At 43.4% G+C, this 11,728-nt stretch overlaps 1 protein-coding gene across 1 annotated transcript in view; it reads left to right on the top strand.

The window, feature by feature from the left end:
* The first annotated feature begins 372 nt into the window (after positions 1-372).
* Positions 373-11,728, top strand: part of GC (GC vitamin D binding protein) — a 61,427-nt gene continuing 50,071 nt past the window's right edge. Inside the window, exon 1 of the mRNA XM_061583425.1 lies at positions 373-531. Within this exon, the coding sequence (XP_061439409.1) occupies positions 468-531 (64 nt within the window). The 5' untranslated portion in view covers positions 373-467. The remainder of the gene's footprint in view (positions 532-11,728) is intronic.

The following is an 11,728-nucleotide window of genomic DNA, read 5'->3' as shown; positions in this document are numbered from 1 at the left end:
GGGAAAGGCTGTCTTAATGGGAAGCCATGACTGGTATGACTGATGCTTGTGGGGAAGCTAAATGGTATGGTACTGCTTTAAATGGACAGTGCAGATGGGGCCAAGATGCTGCTCCTGGTGGTCCACACAGGTCTTCTCTGTTTTGTGTACCGAGCCCTGTGGGAGAAAGTGTGATTGTCTGAGCGTTGCTAGGAAGTTAATATTTAAAACTCAATATGGTTTGGAGTCGGTCAGCATCCACGGGTGTCTGTTTGCTTGTCAGGGGAGCTTCATGTTATCTCGGCCAGGCCAAGGATACATGCCCCCCGCCACAGCCCCAAAATTAATCATTGATCAGGAAATTCGACGTACATGGATATAAGCAGTGCAGCAAAATCTTCAGCTGCTTTTGCGAAGCAACCTGTGGAAAGCAAAACGTGATCTTATTGTCCTCTCTTTATGCCAGTGTAATTATAAGGGGACAAAAAATGAAGGCTGCAGTCGTAAGCATCTTGCTGTTCGTGTTAACATGTAGCCATGCAATGGAGAGAGGTAAGGATTTTAAATAAGGATAGATATAGATGCAGATATAGATATAGACACACACACACTGTGTGTTCCTGCTCTGAAAAATTCCATCGGCAAGGTTTTGGTTTGCCTTCAACAATAAAGAGAAAGGGTTTGATCGCCCTCTTTTTAAGAGACCTTCATAATACAAGCAGAAATGTTTTAGATCCTACAGCTTGTTTGCTCTTGAACAATCAATTGATGTTTCAATGGGTTGGTAAACTGCACTGATTGCTTTTGGCCCTGCTTGGCAGTGGGGAGAGATTCATTATCACTTGCTGAGAAAAATGTGTTAATCAACTGAATTTGTAAGTGTTCTGAAGAGGAATCCTCCCTCCCTCAAATGGATTGGGCAGTATGTGAGCATGTAGAGGGGGAAGTGTGATTGTGCATGTTATGTTATTAAACAGGTCTGAAAGAGCCCCAACCCAAGTCTCCATTTGTGAAAAGGGGGAAAGAACAGCACTCTGCACATGTTTACCCATGGAGAAGCAGAGGGCTCCCTTCACATGACTGGGACTCCTGCTTTTTCAGGGTTCCTGCTCATGAGGAGAAGCCACAGTTATAAGTGTGAGGGCTCTTTCAGACCTTAAGGCAGCCTTTCCCAACCAGTGTGCCTCCAGATGTTGTTGGACCACAACGCCCATCTTTCCTGACCATTGGCAATGCTGGCTGAGGCTGATGGGAGTTGTGGTCCAACAATATCTGGAGGCACACTGGTTGGGAAAGGCTGCCTTAAGGGATTGAAACCTGTGACCCTCCAGGTGTTGTTGGACTCCCAACTCCCATCAGCCCCGGTCAGCATGGCCAATGGTCAGAGATGATGGGGCTTGTAGCCCAGCACCATCTGGAAGGCCACATGTCCTCAACGCTGTGTTGTATAAGGGTGTGATGTTCAAGGAGGCATGGCCATCCCCTATGCATTCATATAATCTCTGGGAAGGGTTTTTGTGGGAAGCCACAAAGTGATCTAAAACCACTAGATTAACCTTCCCCTGGTGCCCTCCAGATGCTTTGGACTACAACTCCCATCATCCTTGACCATTGGCCATGCTGGCTTGGGCTGATGACAGTTGTAGTCCAGCAACATCTGGAGGGAACAGGGATAGTTATGCCCTCTAAAAATGAAACAGCTGTGTCCTAATTCATCCTAAAGTGAATTCCACAAAGTGGTTTCACTGAAACCTGAATATATATATTCCCAAAAGGAATGAATGAGTTGGTATAATTTTTGTTATTAATATATTACTGAATTTAACAGGTGTTCAAGACTTTGATAGTATAACAAGTGTTGAGAAAAGATAACATTTTTGCTGATTTGCTGATTTCCTGATTTATGAAACCCCACCCCACCCATATTCCTCCACCCAATTAACATTTCCCAGTGAAAAGGATTTTAAAAGGGTTGTTGTTGTTGTTGTCCCTTCACCCTGAGATCCCAGGGCAGGTTACAACTGATTAAAATGCAACATTAAAACACACCATTTTAAAATAATGAGAAAAGGGGGAGTGGAATGTTTCTTGCAAAATGAGGAGATACCAGTAGAAAATGAATGTTGAATTAGAGAACAATCTTGGAACAATTCTTAAAAAAATGTTCAACTAGAGGAGAAATCTAGAGGACACTTCTAGACAAGGCAGCCCAACTCCATTGCATTTTTTTTTAAAGTCCCTCCTTCAATACCTGATATGTTTTTAATGGGCAAGTCTAAGGTATCTGGGGCTGATAGGAGTTGTAGTGCAAAACATCTGGAGGGCACAAGATTGGAGAAGGCTGCTGTATGAGTCCTTAAACCGCAAACATTAAATTATATCCTCAGAAGGTCAGTATGGCTATGGGACTGAATCGGCCTTGGTCGCCCTCATGGATGATCTTTATCAGGAGAAGGACAGGAGGACTGCAACCCTGTTACTCTTACTTGATCTCTCGGCGCCTTTTGATACCATTGACCATGGTATCCTTCTGGGCCAACTTGGTGAGACGGGTATCGGAGGCACTGTTTTACAGTGGTTCCAATCCTATCTCCAGGGTCATTTTCAGAGAACAGCATTGGGTGATTGTCTTTCAGCCCCCTGGCAGTTGTGCTATGGGGTGCCGCAGGGTACCATCTTGTCCCCATGCTGTTTAACATCTATATGAAGCCCTTGGGAGCGGTCATCAGGAGATTGGAGGCAATGTGTCAGCAGTACACTGATGATACCCAGCTCTATTTCTCTGTAACATCTGAATCGAGAGAGGCCATGCAAGTGTTGGACCGCGGCCTGCACTCAGTGGTGGGCTGGATGAGGACCAATAAACTGAGTCTGAATTCTAGCAAGACAGAGGTGTTGTGGGTTGGTGGTTCCCAAGTTTGGATAATTGGTCAGTTGCCTGCTTCGGGTGGGGTCATACTCCCTCTGAAAGAGCAGGTTTGTAGTCTGGGGGTGCTCCTGGATACAACTTTGTTGCTAGAGGCCCAGGTGAGCTCAGTGGCTAGGAGTGCATTTTATCAGCTTCAGCTGGTAAGGCAGCTGTAGCCATTTCTGGACTAGAATAGTCTGACCACTGTTGTCCATGCACTGGTAATCTCCAGGCTGGATTACTGTAATGCGCTCTATGTAGCGCTGCCCTTGAGGTTGGTCCGGAAGCTGCAGCTAGTGCAAAATGTGGTGGCACAACTACTTACTGGGGCAGAGTATCTCCAACATGTCACCTCGCTGCTGAAAGAATTGCACTGACTACCCATTAGCTAGTGGACTAAGTTCAAGGTCCTGGTTTTTGGTGTACTAAGCCCTATACAGCTTGGGACCGGGATACCTGAAAGATCATCTTACCCCTTATACAGTATACCCAGCCAATCACTGCAGTCATATCCTGCAGATACCATCTTATCAGGAGGTCCATTCTGCACAACATGGGAAGCAGACCTTTAGTGTAGTGGCATCTACCCTTTTGAATTTCCTCCCCTTAAATATTAGATAGGCACCATCTCTGTTATCTTTTTGGTGCCTACTGAAGACCTTCCTCTTTCAACAAAGCCTTTTAAGTAGAGACCTTAGCCCAACCTGCGTCTGTGTTGGAATTGCTTTTTAAGATGTTTTTAAAGCTTTTTTTAAAAAAAGATGTTTTTAAATATTTTTGTTTCCATGTGTTTTTTAAGATATTTGTTTTAATATATTTTAAAGTCTGTTTTTATGATGTTTTAGAGTGTTTTTGGTGTTTATGTTTGCCACCCTGGGTTCCTACTGAGAGGAAAGGCGGGATATAAATTTAACAAATTAATAAATAAATAAAATAAATAAAATGTTGGTATAAATAAAGGAGACATCATACAACCTTTACATTCAACAAACAGATGAAACAGACAGCCTTCTAGCAATTGAATAGATGGAGCCTACTAGCATTTGAATATCCCTGTTGGTCACCTAAAGCAAAACTGTTCATCTGTTTGCCCTTCACCTCATCTGTCATCTGTGTTAGGGCCCTTAGCACCACCAGGCACATCCTCAAAATTCTATGAGCAAGTTCTGTCAGGACAGAAGAGAGAGAACATAGGAAGCTGCCTCTCACTGAGTCAGACCATTGGTCCATCTTGCTCAGTACCTCTACACTGATTTGGCACCAGCATTCCAGGTTCTCTCTCCAGTCCATACCTGAAGATGCTGAGGACTGAATCTTGTACCTTCTGCATGCAAAGCAGATGCTCTACTACTAAGCTATGGCCCCTCCCCAAACATTGACCCAAGCTCAAATATTGAGATAAGCATTAGAATAAAAGAAAGTTCCTTGGTCTATCTACTGCAGTACTTACCCTGACTGGAAGCAGCTCTCCAGGGTTTGGGACAGGGGTCTCTCCCAGCCCTACCCTGAGATGCCGGAGATTGAACCTGAGACCTTCTGCATGCAAAGCAGATGTTCTACTGAGCTATAGGCCTTCCCTATTTCCTATGGAATGGTCTCCCCGAGGAGGTGCGCCTGGCGCCGACACTATCATCTTTTCGGCGCCAGGTTAAAACCTTTCTCTTCTCTGAGGCATTTTAATTCCTGTTAATTGTAAATTATTATATTTTGATTTTAGACTGTACAGTTTTGTGTACAGTTTTGTGTTATTTTTATTGTATTTTTAATGTTCACCGCCCAGAGAGCTGTTGCTAGTCGGGCGGTATATAAGCTTAATTAAATAAATAAATAAATAAATAAAAGCAAATACTATTTCTAGGAAATCTCCAGGTAAAATGCATTATTTGATGGAATTCCAAAGTGATGACTCCATCTCTTTTTATCAGATACCAATTTAAAAAACTCTTTAAGACTGTACACAGCCATAGAATGATGCAGAACAATGCGGCATCCCACGGTGAATAAAAGCAATATTTACATGTAACAAGTAGCTAACAAATAAGAACATGCAAAACCAGGAACAAAAGAGGTTGGATGATAAAGAGATAAATACACATCAAGTGATTAAGGGTAGAAGCAAGTAGGGATGAGTTTTGCTCTTTGGTTCCGGTCTGTATTTTGGTTTTCGCAACTGGCTTGTGGCTCCGATCCGCAACATTGTTCCACCGATTTCTTTTTGCTATTTCCAATCCGCTTGTAATAGCTAACAAAACTGCTAATGCTGTTGGTGATCTTTCTATCGATGGTCTCTTGGGTTTTCCATTTAAATTTAAATTAAGCAGATCATTGCCTATCAATTCTGCTATTGCCTCAGGTTACTGCGGTGCTGATCAAAGACTATCAATCTCCCACCCCACCCCCCTTTAAGCAGCCACAGACAGGATGAGAGAGAGAGAGAGAGAGAGAGAGAGAGAGGCTTATTTCCTCTTTCATCATTAAAACATCCACATGTGAGGATAGTAGGCTTAGCTAAATAGTTTCCTCTGCTTATGCCCTCCCCACAAAAAAAAAACTGCATTCAGTCAAGCAGGCTGGAGGAGCCAAGAACTCTTTTGTCAAAGAAAGGCTGATGCAATCTACCAGAGAGGGATGAAAGTTAATGGATGTTCATGGAAATTGTTGTCACCTCATTGAGACGGAGCTTCAAAGGAATACATGCAGCTGTACTTCAGACCAAAGCTGTTTATGTTAATAACAATGTCAAATTAGCCACACATTTGGTTTTTTTTAAAAAAGCTGGTGTCGCTGACAGTCGCAAGCATTAGCAAGGAGTCAAACCCGATCCGAAGACATACGGGATTTGCAGATTCTGACAGAATTCAGTAACAAATCCGAAAATGCTGAAATTCACCCCCATCCCTAGGAGCAAGCTTTCTTTTTTTAAAAAAAAATGCTGTGGAAAAAGGAAAGAATCTGCAGAGTTGGATACTTTGCTCACTTCAGCAGCAAATATATTCAAATTGGAATGATGCAAAGAATACAAAGAAAGTCATACCTCCACCAGTAGAGGCAGTATACTCCTGAAGACCAGTTGCTGGAAAGCAGAGCAGGGGAGTAATAATAATAATAATAATAATAAAATTTTATTTCTAAGCCGCCTATCTGGCCGAATTAATGGCCACTCTAGGCGGCGTACACAGAATAAAATACAACATATAAATACAAAACAATATCAATTCTACTTAATCCAAACCCACCCACATCATTACAGAGTCAAACTAAAGTTACTCAGAGGTCCCGTATGCCCGCTGAAAGAGCCAAGTTTTCAATTCTCGGCGGAAGCCTGTCATGGAGGGGGCATGGCAAAGGTTATAAGGCAGAGAGTTCCAGAGGGTGGGGGCCACAACCGAAAATGCCCTCTCCCTGGTCCGCACCAGCCTAGCTGTTTTGACTGGCGGGACCGAGAGAAGGTCTTGTGAGGCTGAGTAGACATCTTGGTTGGCCACTGTCAGAACAGGATGCTAGACTAGATGAGCCCTTGGCAGGGCTTCTCTAATGTTCTTATGTGAAAGGCATGGATCCATCTTTTTTCATTATTACACTGGGATGCTACATTCACAGGGAGCTGAAGAGATGAAGCTGCCATATACTGCCTCAAATCACTGGTCCATCTAGCTCAGTAATTGTCACCACTGGCTCACAGAGGCTGTCAACAGTCTTCTGACAAGGACCTTTCTTTGCCCTGCTCCCTGAGGCCCTTTAACTCAGAGGTGAGGAACCTCCAGCCCGTGGGCCACAAGAGGCCTGCGGTATCTTTGAATGCAGCACACAAATGCTTCACGGCCTCTGCAGACGGAGCATTGTGCATGCAAGGTTTGCGCTCTTCCATTGAGCTGTGAAAGAGCAGATTCAGGCTACATGGGATTGAACCTGCAACCTTCTTCATGCACTGAACATGTTCTGCCCCTGACCTATGCCCCCTCTTCCCATTATTTCTCTCACCGTTGCAAGACAAAGATATCCTTCCACGGTTTTGCAGCCATATTCTAAAATGTACTGTTATTCCACCCTATGGCAGGAGAAAGGCATTAGCCCAGCCAGGCCCAGGATATCGAGGCAAGCTAAACAGCTACCAGGGGATTGCCTTCCTCGCCAGAACAAGACTATCTGTCCCTGTCAGGGATTGTTCCCCTCTTACCAGGAGCTGCACACATGGAATGATGAGGGGGCAGGACAGGGCAGTGAGGTCAGGGCAGTCCGGGCACCCTGGCAAAGTCAATCTGGCACTCCCATCAGGATGTCCAAACCACGCCAACCTTTCCACTCCCTTTACCAGCCCAGTTCATAGTAGCAATGCCATTGCTGGGAGGCAACGTTTACTGCAATGCCCCTCCCACTGGCCACTCCTGCCCTTTATCCTTAGTCCCCCATCCCCCATTTCTCAAGAGAAGCAGAGAGAAGAAATTAGGAACATAGGAAGCTGCCTTATACTGAATCAGACCATGGGTCCATCTAGCTCAATATTGTCTACTCTGGCTGGCAGCAGCTCCCCATAGTTTCAGACAGGGGACACTCCCAACCCTATCCAGTGATTCCGGGGATTGAACCTGGGGCCTTCTGCATGCAAAGCAGATGCTCTCCCACTGATCTATGGCCCTTCCCCTAAGTTATTTGCAATAACTGAGCCAACCCTATCTGAGGATCTTCATTCACATAGACCCAAAGGTAGGGGTGGAAGGACCTTTTCACCTGACCCTTGCCTAGCAAAAATAATGGGCTGCTTTCCATTTTCTTATCTCTCCCTCTCTCTTCCCAACCCCGGTCCCCTCGGGAACAAACAAAATGCACCGATGGAAGATGGAGCATGGATGATTGTGGCAGGTTGATGTGGCAGAACAGTGGCATGGATGATTGTAGCAGGGTGATGTGGCAGAACAGTGCTCCCTTTCTCCCAAAGAACCAGTCTGTAAGACAACAGCACCTCTTGTTAAATGAGAAAGGGTCCAGGGTATCAACCAGCTGCTGCCCAATCTCCGGGAAATGGCATCTTGTTTAAAAAGAAGATGCATTCTCTCTTTACTTTGGAGGTGCCCCCAGTGTCATTACAAGTGTACCTCTGTAGATCTATGGTAAACACATTTTGTTGTGTTTGTAGGGTGGAAGGTCTGTGCACTGTTATTCTCTTTCGCTCTTTCTCTCCCTCTCTCATTAAGCCCCAGAGTATTTTCCTGAGCCTAAAGACTACAAATTACATGGTAATTAATGCTTTAATTACTTTGGAGAAGCTGTTGAAGTGATGCCCTGTTTTTATCAAGCTTTAATTAGATTTTCTTGATATAAGTGAGAAGCCTCCATGTTAAGCATTCACAAGTGATTTCAAAGCCAGGAAAAATTCCAGAGGCTTCTTCATTTGGAGATCTCATTGACTAAACTGCACACTGGGCCTAAAGAAGGGCAATAGCATCAGCAGTCTGCTCCAATTGCCCAATTCACCACAAAAGCTGGAAACAAACCATTGTTTCTTTTTTCCAGAGAATAGAAGGTGGCTTATAACAACAGAATCATCATGTCCCATGCACTTCCCCTCCCACCTCATGGTCATATCCAATCAAGAAAGTTTTGTAGGGGGGGTTCTAGATGGTGGGACAAAGGAAATGTGAGTAGGCATCTGGAGATGAGCCAAATTTTCTCAGAAGACGTTTTTCTAAGACATTTTCTGATTTCCTTTTCTCACCCGTCTCTCTTCCAGCTGTAGACAAGTCTGGCCTCTGGTTGGTCATTCTCTTACACTCACCAATGACATCACTTCCTGCCAGAGGTAGACAAGGCCTGCCTTTTCAAAGCAACCCCAGCTAGTAGCTTCTGTACTCATTAGTCCTGCAAAGAGATACTTAACAGGTTTGGCTAGTGCCATTGATTTAACAAAGAGATTGGTTTGCCCACTTAAGGAGTTTCTTCCTCTGCAAAATCTCATCTTCCAGATACAAAAACATGGGCTTGGAGGGAGCCCAGATATGACATCCAGACTACCTGACTCCACTCCTAAAACAATGTTTTAAAATAAATAATCTGCAGGGCCACAGGTTAGCCATCCCTGGCATAAAGGGAGATAGTCAACTCAGCAAAAAAAAAAAAATGCTCTTCATGTTGAGAAAGAAAAATATAATGGCAGGGTTATTGTTATTTGTAAAAAGTGAGAGAAAGAAAGTTGGGGTGAAGGTAAGGATTACAGCAGTTTCCCCTGAATTTAATACTAACAACAATAATAATAATTCTATCCCACCCTTCCTCCCAAATTGGTCCAGGGTGACAAAAAACAAAGGAGTAAAAACAATACAATTTAAATAAAATGTATTTGAAACAATTAAAAACAATTATCAACTAAAAACTTGAACATCTGTAGAAACAGCCACATGCTTTCACTGCTAATAATTCCAAGGTTGACCATGTGTCCTGAGGCTTTGGGATGCTTATTATACAGCCACAAGAGTGGTTTTATACTATAGCCAGCATAGATTTTTCACATTCGAGAATATTAAATTGAAAATACCCCCATGCCATTCTGATGCTTCCCATAAGCTTATTTCAAAGCAAAACCTTACAAAAAGTATAGTCCTGAACTCAGAAATGCTTGCATAACAACCCTCTAAATTTTAATTGTGATACACAAAACAGTCAGAGAGAATCGGGAGTTAAAGTGTAAAAAGAGAGAGAGAGAAAACAGACCCCTTTTGGACTTTTTTCTGTCAGAGTTCTCATAATTTGTTGAAATTAATTACAAATCAGCTATGTTCACAGAGTGCCTGTAATCCTATTGCCCCTAATCTTTGCCCCATACTCTGACCTTCATCTTCTGCAGTTTAAACATTTAAAAAATGCCTAGCTGATTTTTAATTAATTTAAGAAATTTAGCATTGAAGTCAATGATAAGCTGGGGCATGCTCAGTAAGAACCAACTGTCAGTGTTCTAAAAGGCAGACTCACAGCTGCTTGGCTTGGCTAATCAGGGGGCCACACCCATACCAGACTTTTATGCTCAGAGGCACATGTTACCAAATTCTTCCAAGCTACACAAGAAGTGGATTGGACTGTGAAAGACCAACCCAAATTGTGTTTGCATTTGGACGAATTTGTAGGGCAGTCCAATAGCTCAGAGAGGAGGTCAGGTCTGCTGCTCCCCTGGTGCATTCACTACAGCTGCCCAATTTCCTTGCTTTTTAAAGTTTGATAGAAATATCTGCTGGCTATAGGTATGTTCTTAAACTGCAAAGTTTGTTGCCTGTTAGTGAATATTTCTGATCTTCATGCTGGTTCTATACACCATGTGGTTGAAGCCAGTTTTATGACAAGCTGTGTACAAGTCCTTGAAATAAAAGAAAGAAAGAAAGAAAGAAAGAAAGAAATAATGGTGGACATAGAATTAGAGAGAGTCAAGTTCAAACTTTCAGTAAGCTATGAAGCTCACTGGGTGATCTTGGGCCAGTTACTCTCTCTCTCTCTCAAGCCTACTTCACAGATTTGTTATAAAGATTAAAGTAGGAGAGGAGCACTATGCCTGCCTTAAGCTCCTTGGAGGAACTGTGGGTAGGGAATTAATGTTGCCCCCCTTCCCTTGCAAATCTGAAATGAATGTTGCCCTTACCTCTGAGCAAGAGTTGCCAACCCTTTGGGGACCCATGGGCACATTTGCATACTACAGAAAATATTGTGGGCACCACACACACCCCGCAAACAAGCACATACTGCAGCCTATTCTATTAGCTAAAATAAAATGCTTCATTTGAGCCTAATTTCAGCAGGGAAAGGGGGACATTGTGGTGCCAGGGAAGGCCTCTGTGGGCACAAGTGCACCCACTGGCACCATGTTGATGATCCCTGGCTCAGATGAACTTCAGATGTTGCCTTGATACATGGGGAAGAGCTGCATTTCCTGCTTTTGTGTTCCTGCTAGGTAACATCTGAAAAGGGACCTGTGTGCAGGGTGTGTATGTGCAGGCTGACTCCATACCTGCACTTTGCACATCTCCTCCCACAAGCCCTGTGAATGCATTGGCTGTTTATGTAGGCAAAGGTCATTAAAGAAGGATCATGACCCTAAGATAACAGTCTGTCTTTCTCAGTTGCATAAGGAGGCCTTGCCCAATCAGAGTATACATGAGCAGGGTGTACTGATCCTACACCACATTGAGAAATCCTTGCAGCAATGTATTCAAAATGAAAAGCAAGTCCCTGATGGAGTGATGTTCCTGCAAGAAATATATTTTTATGCATACAGTGCTTTTGATGCCAAGGAATCCTTTTGTTGTGTTCTTGGTGTTGGGGGAGTTTTTGTTTTAATTATTCTGGAAATTTTAAAATCTGCTGTGTGACAAAAATAATAGGAAAGTGTTTTTTTTAAAACACACATGGCTGGGGGTTGAAACTTCATCTTTTTGCCTGGCCAATGGCAGAGCGATAAATGAAGTGGGTAGAGTGTTGGACTGGGACCTGGGAGACCAGGGTTCAAATCCCCACTCAGCCACTCCCACCAATATCACTCAACCTAAACTACCTCACAGGATTGTTGTGAGGAAGGGTGAGAACCATGTATGCGACCTTGAGCTCCTGGGAGAAGAGGAAGGATATAAATGTAATAATAAAATAACATTTTAAAATGCAGGCAATCGTGTTGATTCATGTGTACAGATGCATACATACTCCCTACACACACACACACACAAGAATCAGAGCATACTAGCATAATATCCAATGTATTAGGATCTGCCAGCAGTCATAGAGTAGATGCTCATAATAAATTCAACTTGTCGAATTCCTTGCATTTTAACACAAGGTCTTCAGCCAGCAGCTTAGCAGCTCTTAGCT

This window comes from Rhineura floridana, chromosome 9, assembly GCF_030035675.1.
Source record: "Rhineura floridana isolate rRhiFlo1 chromosome 9, rRhiFlo1.hap2, whole genome shotgun sequence".
NCBI lineage: Eukaryota > Metazoa > Chordata > Lepidosauria > Squamata > Rhineuridae > Rhineura > Rhineura floridana.
The sequence above is the reverse complement of the archived record's forward strand: the minus strand, read 5'-3'. Positions and strand labels throughout refer to the sequence as shown.